The sequence below is a fragment of the Amphiura filiformis genome, chromosome 9 (genome assembly GCF_039555335.1).
Source record: "Amphiura filiformis chromosome 9, Afil_fr2py, whole genome shotgun sequence".
NCBI classification, from domain to species: domain Eukaryota; kingdom Metazoa; phylum Echinodermata; class Ophiuroidea; order Amphilepidida; family Amphiuridae; genus Amphiura; species Amphiura filiformis.
This window is the reverse complement of record NC_092636.1, coordinates 51,012,004-51,033,881: the sequence shown is the minus strand read 5'-3', so window position 1 is coordinate 51,033,881 and position 21,878 is coordinate 51,012,004. Positions and strand designations below refer to the sequence as shown.

General features: G+C 36.0%; 1 protein-coding gene across 2 annotated transcripts in view; it reads left to right on the top strand.

The window, feature by feature from the left end:
* Nucleotides 1–2,532: 2,532 nt before the first annotated feature.
* Nucleotides 2,533–21,878, top strand: part of LOC140161122 (uncharacterized) — a 39,535-nt gene continuing 20,189 nt past the window's right edge. The window contains exon 1 of one of the 2 annotated variants that reach the window (XM_072184530.1): nt 2,533–3,756. In XM_072184530.1, the coding sequence (XP_072040631.1) occupies nt 3,256–3,756 (501 nt within the window). In that variant the 5' untranslated portion in view covers nt 2,533–3,255. The remainder of the gene's footprint in view (nt 3,757–21,878) is intronic. The other variant, XM_072184531.1, reaches the window with a different exon arrangement.

Below are 21,878 nucleotides of genomic sequence, written 5' to 3'. Positions count from 1 at the left end.
GGATCATACATGCAAAATCACGGCTGTGTTTGGAAAAATTTCAATTGGCATAATTAATTTGTGCCAGTAATTAGAAACGTGGATTAGGGCCCTAATTATGCAAATGAGAATTTTCCAAACGCAACCGTAGTGTTGCATGCATTTTATGATGTGTACTACTCATGTAATGCGGGAGATATATGGCACTAGGAAGTAGTATTATGTCACAGTGTTTTTGTAGTATATGCTAATCGCGTTAATGATATCTGCAGAACAAGCAGCAGTCAAGGAGAATACCAACATGACCTTAGTAAGGTCATGTCCTCTCCCTCTCAGTACCACATACCTCTTCTAAAAAAACTTTACTTCGAATAATTCATGCATAACGCTAAAAATATAGAAAATAAGAAGAAAGTTGATAAACAGAGATTTTAAACAGTTCTCTCAACAAATATTTGACTTACTTGATATTTCAGAAGAACGTTGTTATCAACTTCTTAGTTTCGTGCCATTTTGACAGGCCATATTTTGGTAACCCAATGTCCAATTATAAAATTTTCAGTCTTGTAATCAGGAGAGGAGAGAATGCATGTACTTTCATATATTTAAATTATTAAAAACATTTATATCCATTATATGCTACCTATTACAATTCCGCTATAGTAACCGCACTCTCCAAGACATCGTCATCAGTCTTCGAATGTTTCAGACCATCATGTTTGTGGGTTGGCAACGTCAAGTACGGCTGATTACCCCTCAACTTGAAAGTTTATTGGTTAAAAGTTGTTAGAGTAAACATGTATAGCACGTGGCAACACTTAAAGTTTACCTGCCTGCCCATTTGCTTAGGTCAAAGTACTTCAATCACATGTGCCATTTATTAAAACCTATTTACAATACCTGGTGCCTATTACATGTATTATGTTCTTGTAAGAGATAGCTATGTCATCATGCGGGTTTAAAAACCATAGGTCTGTTGGTGAAGTTGATGTTGTATCGCCGTACTTGAAATTGACATGATAGCCTGGGGTAGTCATGTAATGAGGAATAAATAGTAAGACAATGAGGCCTAATGGATTGAATTTGTCATTCACAGCCAATGAGAGGTTTAGTTAAATGGGATGTGCTGCCTTTTCTCTCGCCTGGGGATGGGATGAAAAGAGATCATGATAAGATATTTGGACATGTTCAGCCACATGCACAGTCAGCAAAGTTTGTCTTGTGACTGTTGACATATTTGAAAATTACAGTTTAATTTGGATCAAAAAGTATTTGGGCATGTTCTGTAAGGCACTGTATAGTCTTAACTTGTTGAGAAATGTCACACAGATACTTTTTGATTTGAATGCCGCGCCAGGTAGTGGCGTAGCGTCATAGGGGTACGGGGGGGGGGCCCCAATCGATCTGAAATTTCAAAAAATCACACAGGAAAATTGCCGAAAAACGGCTTGTGCCCCTAATCAGATCCGGTGCCCCCCCCATCATGGTCGGTGCCCCCCCCCCCTGTGATGACCCCAGGGACAATGATATGTGGACCCTTGGACATGTTCTGCACAGGCTATATAGTCTTATCAACACATTTATATTTTTTTGTTTTAGCTGTACTATTAAAATATCCGGGCGTCTTCTCTTCACCCCCCCACCCAATCCCAGCCGCTGAAATTGAATAATCCACGTGGGTAAATGCAATTCACAATGTTTGGTATTGACATATGAGAAATATTCATAGGTAATCACACAGTAGATATTGTAGATAATTGTCATCGATTGTGGAATTACTTTCGAATTATACAAGTCCAAATGGATTTGTGAACAAAATTAAATTGTATTGGCTTGTATCATACATGTATATTTACATGGGTAAATGACGTGCTGGGTCATTCTGTAAAGATACGTTTTTCATTTGGAGACACATAAAATCAGATCTGTGGCTCCAAATTGAAAATACAAAATTATCATTTCAAACATTCCTATTTCTATGCCATTTAGACTTATTTTGACGTGGGTGTGATTATATGTAAATATTTCGTTAAATAGGTCGTTATTAAAATGAAATATACTTTTCCTTGGAAATCAAGATTGTATTAAAAACAAATTACACATTATAATTTAACTTACACTTTGAGCTCTGCAATAGATTATTTTGTAAATTGCATTGCTAAAAACTATGTGTCCGAGAGCTCTCCAATATCTATTTTGTAAATTGCAGTGCTAAATACTGTGTGTCCCTGAAAAAGTATGAACTTGTATTTCAATTTTTTCAAGTGTTAAACTCGTGCACACTTTTGGTATGTAGAATGATTGATGAATCGAATCAAAATAGATGGCTGATAATCTATAGATGTATGAATATTTAACGATAATTTATGAATATTGAATTTGATGAGAATTCAGTCAACCAATCATATTTCAATAGCGAGTGTTGCTTAAAATGTTACCGGTCTATTAGTTCTCAATTTCACCGTGTCACCACCATTTTAGGTCACGCCCACCGCTCGTCCAACCTATTGGCTTCGCTTACGGTACAATGGCATGAATAAAGGTTCAGCAGAAGGAGTGTTTTTCAGCATCTGGTATCGGAAAGTTACTTTCCATTCCGCTCATGTCTACAGAGCAGTGCAGAGAGGGCAAACTCTTCGTGATATTATCCCTGGTTATTCGTTTAGCTGAAATAAAAGGAAAAAAGGATAAAGGTTACGGTAGCGGATAATTCGGGTGCTGATAACATCAGTGGTAGAACATTAATACCGTCAACATTTCACCGTATGAAAAGCGTTGGAGTTTGCCTTGGTTTCTACATGTAATACTGCTTAGGATCGTTGTTGATCAAAACGCTTCTTCACTAGTTGGAATAATACATACCATTTTATATATTCATTGGAGATTATTTGTTTCTACAACTTCCGTGTTTACTGCCACGTATGGTTTGCCATGTTACCAAAATTGCTCAACTTTGTGGATGTATAAATAATTCTTCAATGTTTATTTCCACCGAATAGAAGGAACAGGAAGACACGGAAACAACTGTTTTACCCTTTATAATAAAGAAAATGGTCGTCGTTCCAGAATTTTCACTGCCTTATGCCTAGGATTTACCGTTTGTCGGGTTATGTAGATTTGCATTGCGCCCAGCCAACCGAATCCTATACTTTGAAAGAAAAGAAAAGTCATAAAAATCCAGGGGCTATTTCTACCATTGCTACTTTTGTCTAAGGGGCTGCAGAATTCAGTTTTAGTGCTGACTTTGAGCGGATGAGGTGACATTTTTTCAGCACGATGGACCAAACGTTAAATTCAGATCATTTGAGGACCAAATATTCTTTAGCAAATCCTGAGAAATACCAGCAAATGTATTCGTCAACTTCACAAGACACCAATAGTCGTGGCACGGTGTGTAAGTGCGTCTGTAGAACGCAAAGCGTCAAGCGCCGCACCGCCGAATTCAGCCACCATTACCATCATCAGATAAATGAGTCAACTAGTCAGAGGCTTCCTGCTGACGGCGAAGGTGTTGTACAGAGTGGAGCATTGGGACCACATAGAAGAAATACGTCTGCAACAGGACATCCGCATCGATCTACGTCGACAGCGACAACGACGACGACGACGGACTCATACGGAATCTTAAACATTTCGGGACATTGTCTTCGTCAGCTTAAGAACTTGTGTGGAACATATTCTATGTATCATTGGAGTATTTTTCTCTTTATTTACATTCTTCTTCTTAGTTTGAATTGGAGTCCTTGCAGTGCACTCGCAATAAATCCACCAGAAAGAGTAAGTATAAAACATATTCTTTATTGTCTGTCGGACGATGGACTTGGTCTAGCAATTATAGCCTAATCTTTCGTCCAACTTCGCCAAAGTTAGCATATGGCATGGCAGGCCACTAGCATTACATGTCCAATGATAATAGCCATTTTGTTTTCAGCGGAGTGTTGCCTCATTTAGAGCAGGATAATTTCTAGTCTGAAAATTCGGCAAGGGCTCATCTCATCCATTGTCATCGGAACTTGGTGAAAGGTCTTCCGAATCGGAAGACCTTTCACCTTTGTATTAATTATATATGACCTATCTAGGCCTATTTACTGTGTCATCAGTTGAGAGACGCATGCAAATTTAGCATTACACGGCATGGTAGACCATGTCAGATTATGATTACCCAAGCTGGAATTATGATCCCTGGGAATATGATTTTTTGACCATGTTAATACTTTGACCACATCATTTATGAGGCATGCAGGTTCTACATTTTCGTAACTGCAAAATGAAGGACTATGTTTGTTTCAGATCTACATGAATTAATAATCACTTCTTGTATTTTAGTTCAAGTGTAGCACATCCTTCCCATGCAACCAAGCAATATGATCAAATACAAGAAGGGGACTTTTCCTAATAATACCAATAATGACAGGGGAGGACATGACCTTACTAAGGTCATGTTGGTATTCTCCTTGACTGCTGCTTGTTCTGCAGATATCATTAACGCGATTAGCATACTACAAAAACACTGTGACATAACACTACTTCCTAGTGCCATATATCTCCTGCATTGCATGGAGCAGACTGGGTTTTACCTCAGATGACCTTAGTCAATGTCATCCTGAGCCCTAGCTATGTACCACATGTGCTAAAGATGTCTCTTGCAAGTTGTAATAGCATTCCACCACACACTAAACACGGTTTAACGAACGGGTCGGCCAGTGGGCCACACACACAAGCGAAATATGATGTGTTTTCATAAATAACATTATGGCTTAACCACATTTATATTATTACCTTGCAAGATTTATGACAATGAAAAGTAGTAGGTACATGAAGTTGTTGACTTTGACATTTTGTGTTGGTCCTCGGGATGTAAGCTTAGGGAATACGTCTCAGCAAGGTTGAATTGATAGGTTGAGGATTCGATAGGTGCGTAAAACATACCTTACCAATAAATCAACTCAACTAAGAGTTGTAGACAGACAGTTTTCACCTGCCTTCAAGAAATGATCTTCATAAAAGTATTTTAAACCTTCATTGTCACCTCCTAAAACTTTCTCTTCTGCACTACTTATGCTCAGCTATGTTTCTGGTTTCTTGCAAAAGGTGTGCAACGGTACAAAGAAATCCAGACACGCTTTCATCTAAGCCCGACATATTTGTACGTAGGCCAACATGAGACAAATTTTTAAAAGCCTATTAATCGTCAATTTCGGAAGAAAAAAATGTATTTATTTCCTGGCTTCCACGCCTCCTATGCATACGATAACTAAAACTACCTTGAGAAAAAGTTGATCAGTAATTCAGTGGTCACTCTTGTGACTTTTGAAGGATGAAGAGGCTTAAAGCATCAAAGTAAATGTTAGTCATGTTAAGTGGTTGTTCAAAACCCAGTCAATATGTGTTTGCTTAATGCAATTGTTATGTAGCACTGTAGCAGATATTCAGAAGTATAAGCACACATAGATCTATGGTATAGGAATAAATAGAATATGTCAAGAGCCATGTAAGCGGGCTATTCACAAGAGCATGAATAGTGCGCTTTAATTCTCTAATTGTATTTCAGATCCTTGATCTGATATGTGGGAGGAGGGTCTAAAAATGGAAAAGTTAGTGTATCAAATAATTTCACCGGTCAGTCGTTCAGCCAATATATCAACATTTTAATGATTCCATATCATTCAGAATGATGCGGATAATTGTATTTATTTTGTGCCTGAATGCACGGGGGATATTAGAAGCTTTGAGGACAAGGCCAGGTACATTTTTGAGTCTCGAATGTGGCACCGGTAGAGGTTAAACCTCGTAATGCGAAACTTTACGGTAATTGTTTTGTTTGTTGCATTGTAAGTCTATATAGTTTTCATGCATTTACATGTACATGTATTTCGTGGGAGGTATGTAAATCTCTTATATACGATCCTGTAGCTCGATATCATGAATTTGGGAATGCTAAATTATTTGGTACTACTGTACTATGGGTCATTTATTTCTGACATTACGTCTTGCAATAGCATACAAAATTAGAGTCAGTTATATCATGGTTTATAATGCAAATTCAGCGATAAGTAATTTTCAAATGACTTCTAAATCGTTCACACGTTTCTTTTGAATGGTTCTCGCATTTAAAATTTGTGTTAAATATTTTTGATCAGATTTATTGCCTTTTAATTTAATATAATAATGATCAATCTTGCGAATGTTATACAATGTATCTACATCATGATGGTAATCCTGGATTACGATATATTAAGCTAACATGGCCTCGCGGACGCCCTTTCTGTCTTTGTCAGTCTTGTCATTTCTATAGTTACACCAATAAAGAATTCCCATGATTATGAATAGAATTAAGTAAATATTGCATATTGTATAGTTGTAAAAAGATCTATTCTATCCATGGAACTGATAACTCGCAGACATGATTAAATATAACATTTACAGGGATCGAACGAGGACTCAACTTTCCCTGTCTCCATTCTGAAAACCTGCGTTCTTACCATTCCATGTGATACTGTACATTACATGATTAGATATCAATTTTGCTTTATTAATAAACAGAATGGACATAATAGAATCGTTATGTCTAGGCTTATTATAAAATACCCTAGTCTAACTTATAAACTCGGGCATTGCACCACACCATTCGGTAACAACTAACATAATCACTCAACATGTTTTGGTCAGAAATGCTTCAATTGAAGTGACTTGCTCAAAGGAACGAATTTCTACGTTCTACATCAAGCGATATTTTCCATTAACTGGAGAAAACGGTCACTGAAGTTATGGGGTCATTGACAGGGGCAATTGTACCCTGGTTTACCTATAAATCGCCCGAAAAATCTAATACATCATGCATTCACGTAATGGTTTGAACAGCATGAATCATTTAGTATTATGCAAGTAGACGGTAACCCCCGGGTTCAATTCCGGGTTAAAAACATATAAACAAGACTCTAATACAGGTATGCCCCTTCCACATGTTCCAAGGATCCTGCACTTGATAAAGCATTTGACCATGTTGACGCACACAGGACGCATCGGACTCGTCAAATAAACCTAGAGGTCTGTATAAAACCCACAGCAGCTTGTACGCCAAAAGCACCAAAGGCGATTTAATCTACAAATCAAAAGTCAAATACAAATATATATTTTATTTTGTTAAGACATTAAATACGCCTGTCCACTCTTGGCAATGAGTGTGGTGGTGATTCTAGTTCAGTATGCCAAAATCATGGCTTACTTTACTGCTCAAAGCGAGAAATTTCAACATCAAGTTCCCACCTGATATGGGAGAAGAGCTACCGAAGTCATTGACCACGACGTTGCCAGTACATTTTGGTATTTTACACCTTCATCTAGAGTTACATGTTTTGTGTAACGCGTTAGGTGAAGTTACAGTTTACTATAAACACGCACTTGTCTTCAAATCGTCTTGTCACGTTCTTGGGTTTTGGTATTCTAGTCTCAGAGCTTCTCATATAAATGGAGCGCAAATTAGCACATTTCGACAATATTGGATTGGTTATATGGGTAATTAAGTAGAGACATATTAATAAAATAAACCTACCGTTGTCAAGTACGTAAAGGCAATTTGAATACTTTCAAAAACCACTTAACTAGCTTAGGTGATTTTGGCGATAAAAAGAAATCGCAGGTTCTTGTTATCCCAAAATTGAAATTGCTTTGACGGGTTTCCCTCTTGCAGGAGGATTTTCAGTGCCCATTACAAACCAGCGCCAGAGGCACATAACTGTCATCACTTTTTATATATTCGCACAAAAAAGAGGGCGTTGGAAATGCTTTACAAAAGAGGTCATGCTACCAAAATGATACTAAAATGTATTTTAGTGCGGACATTTTACCATGTAAAAAGTACTTGAATATAGATTTTTTTAAATAAAATTAAGAAATCAGTGTATGACAGCTACTTATTGGTCAACTGTCGTGTTAAAGAACATGGTCACCACAACATTTTTCTGCAACAAATATGTTACAAGTGAATTAACCACAGCTATGTGATGAAACACTTAAAATGTTGTTTTCAACATCACAACTATCTGTTTTGGTTCATCTGTCTTTATTTCGCATTGATTGAACTATAAAAATGTCTAAGTGATTATAATAATATGGGGCCAATAACATGCCGTAGTCTGGTTTTGCATAGCTTCAAACCAGAATCAATGAAAAGAGGATGTTCTTTATTTTACAAAACCACGGAAGCATATTTTATATTCAATTTGAGAATGTGCGAAATCAATGTTGATATAGATTTGGAATAAGAATGCAATCAAAACATGTTTGACATTTTCTATTTTAGATACTTGATGAGTATTTAATTATTATTATTATATGATTTGAGTGTTCCTCTTATAGTAAAAATGATGTCAGAGCCATGCAGAGTCAGGTTATATTCCATAATTCGCAAGTTAAAATTTCCTGTCTTTTAAAATAGTATGGTATCATTACGCAATGTTCCCTCTATAAATAAGATAAAGATGTACTTGAGACAATTGAGCAAAAATATTTCGGCCCAGTGACCAAATTCAAAGGATTTTTGTGCTATTCTTATCTTAATTTTCAACACATTCTTCGTGTCATTCCGTGTCTTGTCTCGGCGGGAACGCTGATGGTAGGTAGGCCCTATTCGGATAAAAAGATATTCACGTGCCTAAAATATTTTGGAAGACGATGACATTGTCCCTCAGGAATTGTCCATCACAAAATTTTATTCAGAGTTCAGACGTATGCCCAATCTATTAATATGACAAAGATTTTGTAACAAATAAATAAAATAACTGTCACCGGATCAAAAACCATAAAATACATATTATTTCATAATCAACAATGCATGTGTTGACTTTTCTCGTCCACGGATCGATAACTTATAAATATCAAAAATCAATGTTGGAGCCCCCCATCAAGAAGCTATAGCATCAATGCATAAAAATATGTTGAATGTTCAAGACAAATAACATGCACTCTGCACCACCTTAACCCTGGTTTAGACGGACGAGTTTGGTGACGGTCTATACTGCAAGTTCATGATTCGTCCATTATTACTTTCGCCATGCGACATAATCGCTGTCGCTGACGATTCGTAAGTTTACCAAGTGTTCCTATATCATATGCCTTCAAAGCTATCAACCAACCCAAAGACATTGACGAATTTTCTATCAGGCCTAGCCCTCATGATACACACAGGCCTCGGACCTACAGATACAGGTTCAGTTTATGTAAATCAAATCGCAGATTCTTTTTTGGAAAGGTTAATGATTTTTAAAAGGGTTATGATCCCATTTATATACATGTTTATCGATTCAGAACATGCCTCAATATTTAAGTTTAAACAACGCGCCATTTTCCATATAGAGGGTTGAGAACCAGAAAGCCTTAACTCAAAATGGTTTTCATTGTGAGTTACGGCTTTTTGGTTCTCAACCCTCGATATGCCGACTTATTACTATTTTGTGACGAGAAGGTTTACATTCTTGGCGGTCAATCAAATAGTCTTCTCACAATGTAGACAATGAATCAAATAAAATTTCTACCAGTAGATTTAAACGTTACTGTTTGCGACATCAAAATTAGGCCTAGTATTGTCCATTTAAATTAATGTAAAACAGATTGTACAATATGTCTCACAAAAAGGTCCCCGTTCCATACACTAACCCAAACATTATTATAATATACTGAGTGTATAAGTGTTATTCATTACATTTGATTGATTCTGAAAGGGAACCCGTCACTTTCGTTTAAATATCATAATCGCAAACAAAAGATAGAAGATTAAAAAGAAATGACACTTTCATTCATGTCATTATATTAACACTGAAGTACATGTAGATTATTCACGGTTGGGCGGTGCATTAAAATGTATTCAAGAACGTTGTGATGAATATTTGAACATCATTCAGAAGACAAAATCAATTGTAATGACCTCCAGCAAAGAAAAGAAAAAAAATGCAGAAAAATTGAAGTAAACCGGTAGTAGGCCTATCATGCATTTAGACGACCAAAAGTGCTTTTACAATTTAGTTAAATATATTTGGTTAACAATACATTGTAAACCTTATCGCGTGTGAGGAAAAAAATATCACATTTCTTGCTCAAGTACCGTAATAAATGTGAAAAGGAAATACCTGTATTTTACTATGATATGAGACACATTCATCCTTCATAGGGTGGGCAGCAACGGATCATAAAATACTCAATAACACAAAAACGTACAGTCGTTTTGTGAAGTTGAAATCATTCCCTTCGTACACATGATTATGTAACATTCTCTCCGATCCATAAATGATTTCACTTTCTGTCATGTAAGTTGTGATCTTTTGTGCTAATGTAACAATGTCATTCCGATTCAAACAGCACAATTTGGGCTATAACTAAAGTCTACCATTTTTCACTTAGACTAAATTAAAATTCAATTAAAATCGCCTTGTCTAGACAATTATGTACGCATAAAGTTAAAAATATATAATAAAAGAGTCTTATGTTAAATGACACCATTTTGGTGCTGTACGTGACTGTAATAATAGGCAAAACTGTCAAACACATGCCGACATCAAACTTTTGTGATTCGATTAAATAAGTATAATATTCAAAGTTATATTCTTTTTTGCATTGAAACACGCCGTAGAGTAAGTACAATGCCTGTCAATTTTTCCATTTTTATAGTTTAACGTGCTGTGAAATAGAGTTATATGCGTTTGGTTTTACAAGGCATACCTTTTGGTGTGTTTTGCGACACAACTTGTGTTTGTTACTGTAACTTTATTGTAGTTAGAGGTGCAAAATAATCGAAGGCCATTTAACTTGTTTATCCACTTTACCGGTTGTTTCGACCTGTTTGTTAGTGCGTTCGATTTGGGTGGTTAACTGACTCCTTTGTCATACCTTCGATCAAAAATGATTAGAGACCCGGCGAACAAGAATCGAATGTTCAGTGCTTGGTATCATTTTTTAAAATCATGGTTTATTAGATTTCAGTAAACCTTTTTTTTTTTTTTTTTAATGTTTATTGTTTTGGAACGGGTTGCGTCAACTTCGCCACAAATGTCCACAATACTGTACTACATGTAATGCCGCAACTTAACATGTTACTCGTAATCCCGATAAAATGCTTCATGCATGTATTATGCATAACATTCATAAAGTGTTCAGCAACAGCAACACATGCATGCATATGTTTAAAAATTGATCGCTAAACACAGTTTTTACAGTGTAACATCACACGAGGATTAGCCCTATTGGATATAGCAAGAGTTCCATAACCGATATAAAAGGATCACATAGCTGAACGCAAATTCTTTAATTTCTGTTACGCTTCACATAGATCCTTTCTTTTTTTAGGATAAGATGAATTCATTCATGTTACTCCTCAAATAACTCTTACTGAGAGCGATATTTCCATATAGATTTGGCGGTTCGAGGCCAATAATACATCAAAACGAAGAAGAAAAAAAAACCGAGAAAAATCATGCACATTGGGTGGAAATGATATAACCTCATATATATCAAACTTGGATTACATATAGAGCCCACCATTCGTTTGTGTATCAGCTTTATTTGTCCCAATTATTTGAGAGAAAACCGCTATTTAGGTCATGCTTCCCTCCGACCCGCCTTAAGATATGTATAGTATTATTAAGGTATTTCCAGGAATTAAGAATGATATACATGAAGGCCTATGTCTAGGATGATCTTTTGGGTAAGATGAAGCATAATTAATACCGACCTTAAATGCAGGCTTACATGCAACCTTTGGTACACCCTGCATGACCTTTAACCTTAACATGGATTTTAAGATGCATCAATTCAAGGATAATATTTAATGCAAGATGTACGACCACGACTTTATCATGATTATTGCTATATTGTGCATCTATTAAAGCAAGGGTATCAACAAAACTTAAATTAGATGCCTTACAATTAAATTTGAGACGACAAGAATAAAAGATCAGTGTCCTTTTCTTGGTAAGCTCCCAGGGTAGGCCTACCATGCCTACAGTAAGGGTTTTATTATCACGTATGTACATGTAGGTCACATCTTGCCTCTTCAGACGAATCAATAAGTAACGTCTCTATTAAAATATTTCTGATGTCGTGAATTCTTGCATATTAAGCTTTCATAACAGAATAAAGCATATTTGATTTGTCGAAGGTGATATTCACTGATAATAATAAATATTGCAATATCACGTTGTACGCCGTATAGATTATTTTTTGTAAAGCTCCATCCTGAGACTATACCGCTGAAAATGTGAATTTGTGGAAACACACCAAATATGCAGTAGCCGTATCAAGTCATTAATATTCTTACATAATTATTAAAACAAAACTTGGTAAAAGCGAACAACTTGAGCAGATAACTAACAAACACACAGACAGACGGACATACATACATACATACAAACAGACCAAACACGTATCATCATCGCGTGCCTTTTATATCCATGCGCTTTTGAATCTGATTGCCATTTCTGATTCGGCATAATTCTATACCTTGGTGTTGTATCGAGTCGTTACGCTGGTATACGCTGGAGGGGAGAAAGGTGACCTGCGAGGGGGTGGGTGGGATTTTTCTGGAGTTAAGTAATTGTACAGGGTGATTTCATAGTCGCAAATTCTAAATCAGCTGAGCACGGTCATTTAAAGGGATATTCTATGCCTAATATATAGGTCTAAACATGTTTTAAAAACCCAAACGAACTTTAGGACATGTTGATGGGACGGATAGTTTTAAAGGCGTAGAAAGTAGTTCAGGTCACTTGAATGTGCAAGTTCTTATTTCTTTACTTTCCTGTGAAAATTCATTTGACATTTTAGTATATTTTCTGATATTGAGAATGTTGTTATCTTCAGTAGATAGCAAACTGTTTGTGAAAAATGAAAAATGAAGAAATATAGTGACCTAGTTATATTCATTACATAATAATATTATACATAGGCCTATACATTATGAAAGATGATGTAATTCAGCACACCATGCACATTATTTTCAGCTTTTTCAAAATCTAACGAGAAGAAATCCTAGCCCCATGTACCACCACCCTATATAATAAATGTTTGACACTAAAACTTCAGAAGATGTTGACGCTGCATTGACTAATGCATAACGCGCGCGCGATTTCAAGCGATTAGTCAACCGAGCAGCCCTCCAGGGCGCTGTCCCTGATGATGCCTGGATAATGATGATGATGATGATGCCATCCTAGGGATGGACAGGTTACTGTTCTAATAACATCTTACATCCATATGCTTGACGTACGGTATTAGTTGATATACCAGGCATTAAGCTTGGTAAGAGGTACTCTTACTCTTACAATAGGCCTACATGTACATACAAATTTCAAATATAATGTACTATGCTTTCAATATAGGATTCTTATATTTCTGAGGCTTGACTCGAACCACACCCAAATTTCTCGACCATTGTTTTTGTTAGTTTAGTAAAACAACATAGCAACAATAATCTCAGCATGCACGATCAGAAAATAAACAATTAACGAAATAAAGCTCATGGCATTTTCTATCTGAAATATGATGAAATCCATGCACAACTTTCTTGTTCGGATGATACGGTACTACATGTACTACCCACGTAACATGTGTCATCAGATATAGTCCAATTGTCTTATACCCATGTTTTCAAATATGACGAAGTGAAGCCGGAAATCATCTATTTTCCCACTCTCAAATCGTTTTTTTTAAATGATTGTGCAATTTGTAATTTATCTTTGGTGGGTTTTGTCAGTTCAGATGAGCAACACTTTAATAAATCGATACGTTTCAATTATGCATGTATGTGTCATCTTATGATAGGGTGTCCTGCATTTGAAATATTTCTGGCATGATATCATCAACATATCGTGATTTGAGCTGAACGTTACGCGTCACAGGTACATGACTTTCAAAGTGGTTGAATTATATCGTCGCTAGAAAAACTTCCTGTCTTTTCACTATTACCTACAAAGTAACAGCAATATTTTTTTTGATGTATGATATTACGTGTGGAACTCTAATGGTGATTGTTTTGTATACATCAGTGGAGGGACTTAATGTATGAATTCTGCTAGGGTCTATTATAATATTATTTATGCGGTGCGCCTGATAAAAGGCGGGATATCCAACCAACCAAACAAAGCCCGATCAGACGATAGGTCCTATGTTTATTTGTTGCAGGGACATAAAACATACTAATATTTATCTAAAAAACCCACTATTGTTGAACATGCAGTTTTTGTGTCCACTGCAATTTGTCACTGTTAGTGTTGCCTATTTATTTGCCAAAATAGTTAGGACCTAAACAAAAATGAAAATGCCTATATTTGATATTTTCTCCGCCCAGCGACCCACAGCATTAGTGTATAATACATGGAGAAGAAAGCTAACGGAATTTGTTAACTACCAATTCCTTTTAAAATACCATACGATACATGAACCACAGCATGTATATATTTTTAAAACAAATTTTTAAAGTATATGCCACAAGTATACAGGCTCAGTCAGAGGGCTATGCCGTTCATGTATCGTTTAAATACACAACACTATCATCAGTAGACGAATTTTAGTAATCAAATAAAGAAAATAAACTTTGAAAGCATACTTTTGAAAATGGAACCCTAGCCCGAGGCTGCAAAAGTAGATAGTGTATCGAAAGGTAAATAGCCCGCCTATATGAACCTAGGAATTGACTTGGTACGTGTGTTAAAGAATTGCTACACGGGACGAAGCCAAACTTTGGCGGATTAGACTCAATAGAATATGTAGTTTTATTCTTCTTTTGCCTTTGAACTACAAAAACCACAGAAGTTTTTCATGGTGGTGCCATTGTTTGATATTTCGCCTTTTTGATGTTAAGCACATAGCTGCCAGGTCAGATAAGGATACTTTTGGTTAAGCTGTTTACTCTGAAAAAGATCTTTTTTCTGGTATAGTCCAAAATCTTTTAATACGAAGAACACGTGGGCATTTGCTTGTTGTGTGCAATATTATAGCAAAGAAGCCCGTTTTAATATAGCTTGAAGTGATTTGCTTTGGTGTACGTCTTAAAGAGTTTCAAACGTGGTTAGGATATGGTGGCCTGAGACTAAATGATTTTCGCCATACACACTAATGCCCTTGTAATTACCAATGTGATTGACCGTGATAGCTCCTTATCCTTTAGGGTATATTTTGTTTGCATAGTATATGAAACAGTTTCAGCAGCAGCAGGGATAATTATGCACTTCAAGTTGTAGCATATAGGCCTATGCTTTTAAAACCAAAGCAAAGTATTTTACAAAAACTATATTTTGCGCCTTGCTACGCACATTACAGAAATTTATGCAATATATACACTAACAATTTTTTGAACCTAGAACAAACTTACTAACTATACCCCTATACATACATGTACATGCAAGGAGAGGGAAAATAGCATTCCAAATTAATGAAGTTAGTCAAGTTAAAACCTTTCAGCATACCAACGTGGTTGTTGATCATGTTGAAGCCAATATTGAGTTGTTTGCTATTTATATTATGCTGTTCTTAAACTTCATGGCTGCCTAAATGTCGCTGATGTGACAATTTACTACAGAAATCAATGTACCAAGCCAGAGCCATAGCCTGTCTGAAGTTCTTCAACTTGACCATGCTATATTGCTACTGTGCTACTCTGATCGCCTGGGCGGCCAGTCGGCTATTTGGCAAGTTCAATTAACGTGAGGTTTGCGGTCAATGAAGGGACAGCGAATGCCCTTGGGGTTGCATGAGGCGAAACTTGGTAGTAGGCCGTATGTATAGTTTAAATAGGACCACAAAGTGACGATGAACTTCACAGATAAACTTTGAGTATCAATACAGAGCTATTGAAGTTCAAGTAGGGAAGTGAATGAGAGATGACCACAACACAAAGTATGCCGACATTATTTACATATCTCGCGATGAAACGTTTTGCTTTAAACATGTTTAAATGTAAATCACACAATTGAAATCGTTTCCAATGTCCCACTGAATATATGTTGTGTAGTGCCTGGCATAGTAGTTTGGATTCTATAACACCCCTGACCCATTCACACCACAACCTCTGACAGGGATCTCCAGCATTCTCATCAGGACAGCAGGTCTTAACCATGTTAACCCCATATGTTAGTATACCCAGAGAATGACATTTGAATGAGGTCAGAGTTTGAGCTATGTTTGACGGAGCGGGAGGTTATTGAACTATGCCATGGAGATGAGAGCTTTATGGCTCATATATAGAAATAAAAGAACTATGATGCAGGATTGCTATAGATCCTAGCCCATGAAGCCTTAATATGCACGTACCCCCGTAACCCGCAGTCCTAACCTTTAATTAAAAAAAAAAAAAAAAGGGGGTCTTTTACAATACCCATTAAATACAAATATTTGCCTATTTTTCATTATTTCTGTACATTAAATGTTTCTAGGTCTATCATCAGTTCGCATTCTTTGAAAACATAATGTTCAAAAATATGCGAAGAGGTTTCGAAGATCACTGAACCTGAATGGCAAACCATAAAATCACGGCATTATTACTGACTGGTATGAGACCACCAAGAAGCATAAAAAAAACATACAAATTTATTCATGATAATGGGATATGCAAGCATGAGGAAAGATACATTATTTTGGTTCATCGTATCACCTTAAATCACATCACGTATAGGCTTATTATGCACTTGATATGTTTATTTCCGATGCAAACAGTACCGGTACTGCAATATATATATATACCGGGTATCATTTTACAAAGACTTTGTAAAAAGAAGCCTTCCTAGTGCTTCCCAAAAGGGCCTTATTGGGAAAAATAGCCTAAAAATGTCGCGCGTAGCTCTCGAAAATGTGAGATTTGACACGAAGTTTGGTCCATCATTGGCGCCAAACGAGAAAAACAGAAGATACATGGCACCGCCGGGTAGTTTATGAGCGCTTCTGTCCTTTTCTTTTCCTTCCCCTTCTTTTTCATTTTTCCAGTGTCTTTTTCTTTGCGTTCCCGATTTTCTCTTTTGATTTTTTCAGGGAGTGCACTCTGCCCCCCTCGCCTCCTGCTGTCTACGCCATTACTGAAATCAAGTCCGCTCATCAACTTGGCCTATACATAATTATTAGCTCAGTTCTCCCGACGAGAGACACGCAAATATATTGGAAGCATGAGCAAGGGTATGGTACGCCATACTGGACATTAAACACCGAGTTTTAAAAAATAATGTCCCGTTTGAAAAAAAAATGACACCGAGATTGAACAAATAACGTCGAGAATAAAATGATATTTTATTCATTTTCGGCGTCATTTTTTTTTTTAAACTGGACGTTATTTTTTAAAACTCGGCGTTAATGTCCGGTGTGGCGTGCTATACAAGGGTCTTTGATATGAAAAGTATACTCACAAAGTGACGAAAGTCGCACGAACTGTCATTAAAATACGACGAATGGTACAAATCAGCGTTAAAAGCGCCAATCACTCCACACTAAAAGACTTAGCAATCTGGAGAACATGTAGTTTATGGTGACAAAAGTACTATAATCACAAGAAAAATATTGTACTAAGTACATGAAATAGTTAACAGTGTCATGTAAGTAGTTTACAGGGGCAAAATATAGTTCATGAACCTTAGATAAATGGAACAAACATATTACATATATGGTCTCTTATGGGTTTTTTTCCACACATGATAATAGTAGGAAACACAGATTATTATTTTATCGATTAGGCCTACAATCTGCAAGAATGCGATTTTTTTTTCTTTCAGTTGTTGTTTTGTATTGTTATTTTTGAACAGAAATGTTGACACACACAAAAAAACACCAACTTTTTGATACATATCTCAATAATGGAATGTGCATTGTACCGGTAATGTATGATTATTGTATTTTTTTTTTATTTGCCAAAATTGCTATTCGCTGTGAAGTACGTGTTTCTTCGAACAGTCCATAATAAAATGCATACAGCGCATTATGCAATGTAGCTATTTCAAAGAAGAAATTTGGTTTAAAAATCCCAATAAAGCTCATATTTTAATCATACCTTTTACAGGGCGTATTAAATTATAAAATCCTTTCATAATTTTGCTTAAAATTACTATTCTTGCGATTACCATGATTACCATGATTATAGATAGGCTTACAACATACAATAATCGCTGATAATACGCGAATTTACGATTGAGCCTTTAAAACATGAGCGTTACTTTGCCGCCTATATTTGTGAATTAGTTGGAAATATTCTTTGTAAAATCGAGGCTATATGGATTAATGAAGAGATTAATTTAAGAATATGGAATATGGAATGTTATATGCTATAGAATAAAAAAGATCTTTTATAAAACCCTTGTAAGGAGTACAAAATAGAATATCATGGCAATGACCATTATTTATAGTATTTAATACCCTGCCTCGAAGGTTGCAAAATTTGACACTTTCTGGTCTAAAAATGCCCCGAGGAAAATCACAGCTCAACCTGCAAGTCGATCAGTATTTTGTCCTATTCCATTCGCTTCTTTTTCTCATGCCTAGGTGAACATAATCTAACCCAGGCTTTTGTTATACAGACCCACCCACCCAAATCGCCGTTAATTCTATTGATTTCTCAAGTCTACACTTGCTTGTTGACTCTTCATATTGCAATTTTCAAAATGTGAAAAATGAAATAGAACACATACTCTATGATCATGACCATATCATACTCATTAATGTATTGTGCAATTCCCTTTCAGCGGGTGAAATTTTAAACGTAATTGTTATGCCTTCGTCATAGACGCTATCCTACTGATTGACTGATGCACACATTTACGTTCGAAACAAAAAAATCCCAAGAAAATCACTGCGTTTAGTTAACACGAACAACAACATATTTAGGCTAATGTAAACAATCTGTTTATATCAGGGTTATATGAAATTGATCAGATGTTCTAAAAATGAAATCCATGCACCCCTTGTATATTTCAGGTTTTTGAAAGTATGGGCTGAGACGAATGTAGACTTGTTTATTCGTCTCAGGTATGGGTACATAATTTATCTTAACATCTAAGTTAAATATCATGTTGCCAGATACAACAATAGAATATTATTGACTATTGTTTCATGGGATTCAATATCATGGTCATGGTGTCATTTTAGTGTATACAATACAATATAGCTATATTCTTGACAAGAGAGTTTTTTCAGCTGTTTTAAATCATTGACAACCAATTTTTGTTGTAATTGTGATGATACCTGTCAGTTTTGTTATGACAAAATAAGTAGAAGGGCTGGATACTGAAGTCGTGTAGGCCTAAATGCGAGAAATTGCCGGGAATTATTATACGCGTATCATGGTATATTGTATTCTGCTATCTTCAGTAGACAAGGCCGATGACTTGTACTTGTCCTGCCAATACACCGCCGGTCGACTGACTTTGGTGGTCGGTCAGAACGATAAAACAAGTATATCGAAATTCAAAAGCGTGTTTACAAAATAAATTCTTGTATACTTTTGTTGTTATGGACCGCGGTTTTCTCAGGAATATATATATATAACCATGCGTATCCTCCGTATACAATACAATAATTTCAAATTTGGTAAAAAAATAACGCAATTATGTCATGGATAATTGTTATTGCATTCGTGCATGAAACGAACGCTGTCAAAATATGATGAGTTTTCTAAGGTTTATATTAAATTTCACCATGTTCACATTGACGATACGTGATATGAAATATGTTTTATGCATTTATTTTTGCAGCATTTTAAAATACACTTTTAATTGCATTTTTAATTTTTTTTTAAACATATGCCAATTACGGTATGAAAAGATTAATTAAATTAAAGTTGTTTATTGGTTACACGACGGAGTTGTTGTGTAAACAACTCAAATTGTCTGTATAAAGGTGTAGCTCCTTTTTGGTTCACGGTGCGTAAATTATTTCACTTGTTGCATGTAAAGCACTAAATGGACATCAACACCATGTAAATTGTTTCTTTTGTTACCACAAATATGACAGCTTCCTCAGATATACTCCACTCCAACCTTGCCAATGCCTTGCCAATGCCTTTCCAATGCCTCACCAATGCCTCACCAATGCTTCACCAATGCCTTGCCAATGCCTCACCAATGCCTTGCCAATGCCCCGCCAATGCCTCGCCAATGCCTTGTCAATGCCTTGCCAATGCCTTTCCAATGCCTCACCAATGCCTTGCTAATTCCTTGTCAATGTCTTGCCAATGCCTTGCCAATGCATTGTCAATGCTTTGCCAATGCCTTGCCAAAGCAAGCGGCAAACCCCATTCTAATATTATGGTCTGAAATATAAATAAATCAATTCCCTAAGTTATACGTCATATTGTGTTGTTTGATTTAGCCTAAGTTCTAAACTCTAGACATAAAACTACCATAGATTTTATGATAATCAAATTATCGGATAAAACATTCAAAAACCCTTCGCTAAAAATCACTATTCAGTATCAATTTCACTTACTTGATAGTCACTCAGGTATATGTCGCCAAAGTCCATTGTCCAGTCAGCGCCTATATTCAAGAATCCTACGCATTGTCCAGACTTGTTTTTGTCTTTCCGATTTACTGACCACTACCCCCACTCTCTAATAAGTCCACACCGCTACAATGTCCGTCCAATTTTTCCCGCAATTAAACTTTTTAATCGTCAGAAGGGGAGACAGTGAGACGTTTTGATTTCTGACGCTGTACTTTGAACTTGCTCACCGCTTTTGTTCTAACTTTAATTGCCGATCTCCTAAATTAAAAGGAATCAATAAATTCAGCATTCAAATTGGACAATTGCTTAGTTATTCGTTGTTTCTAATTAGTACTATTTTGGCTATCGCTTTTACTGGTTGAGCAACAAGAATTTTGAGGTTTGAATGGGCTTTTTGCAACGAGTTTTGTGGCAAATTTTCTCATCAAACAGTGTCGTTTTTTGCAGACGATATTTTTGACGCCACACACAATGGTTGTAATTTTTGTAATAATGACAACAAAAATGTTGGGAAAGAGTAAACAATTGAAGTTATTGAATCCACTTTAGCTGGGTAAACACGATAAAAGAAATGTTTCAAAGCATGAAAAATGATTGATGATTATGGGTTCTTTATTTTTGCCAGTTTAAAATATATCATATTTCAGCCGTCGTTCTATTCAACCATGAAAACATTACGATAAAATACATATTTTAATGTATTGAAATTGACATAGCAATAACAATTATTATATAAAACGGCTGCGATTTACAACCCAGATAATAGATGCTGAATAGACCATCATGTTGTTTCTGAAAACAGCATTTCATTCCTTTTAGATATTTTTGGAAGATATTTATTCATCTCCCGTTGCTTAATTACATAGTTTATAACAATCCCAAGCTTGTATATTCCGATTTGTGGAAAGTATGCCCTGGTGGGATTTCCTACTTCGCTGTTTTTTTCGGTATGACATTTTGATCTTTGACTGTTCTACTGTTTAAATATAGTACTTCTGTTTAAGCAATAAGAAAATAGGGCTAGTTACTTCCACGGCCGCGGGCGTGGTAGTCACAATGTTGACAAATTATTTTCACAAACAAGTTACACAAGTTATCAGCAAGCGTAACAACCACACGAATGTGCTCTTTAAGCTTGTGATTCAAATCTTGATTGCAATCGTCAGGCATCACACCCCATAGCAAAAAAAGCATCGAGTCGTACAAACAACATCATTAGACAGAACATAGCTTCCATTTTATTACTACTAAATTAACAATAACATTGCATTGTCTCTTGAACTATTAAAACAATATGCTATTCTGGTTCAATGTTCAATTCAACATAGTGCGTTCACCATTAAAATAGCATTTCATTACATTTGGCATCTTGAAACAACTAACAGAGCCATGTTTTCCATTTTCGAACTAAAAGTGCAACGATAATCAGTATAAAG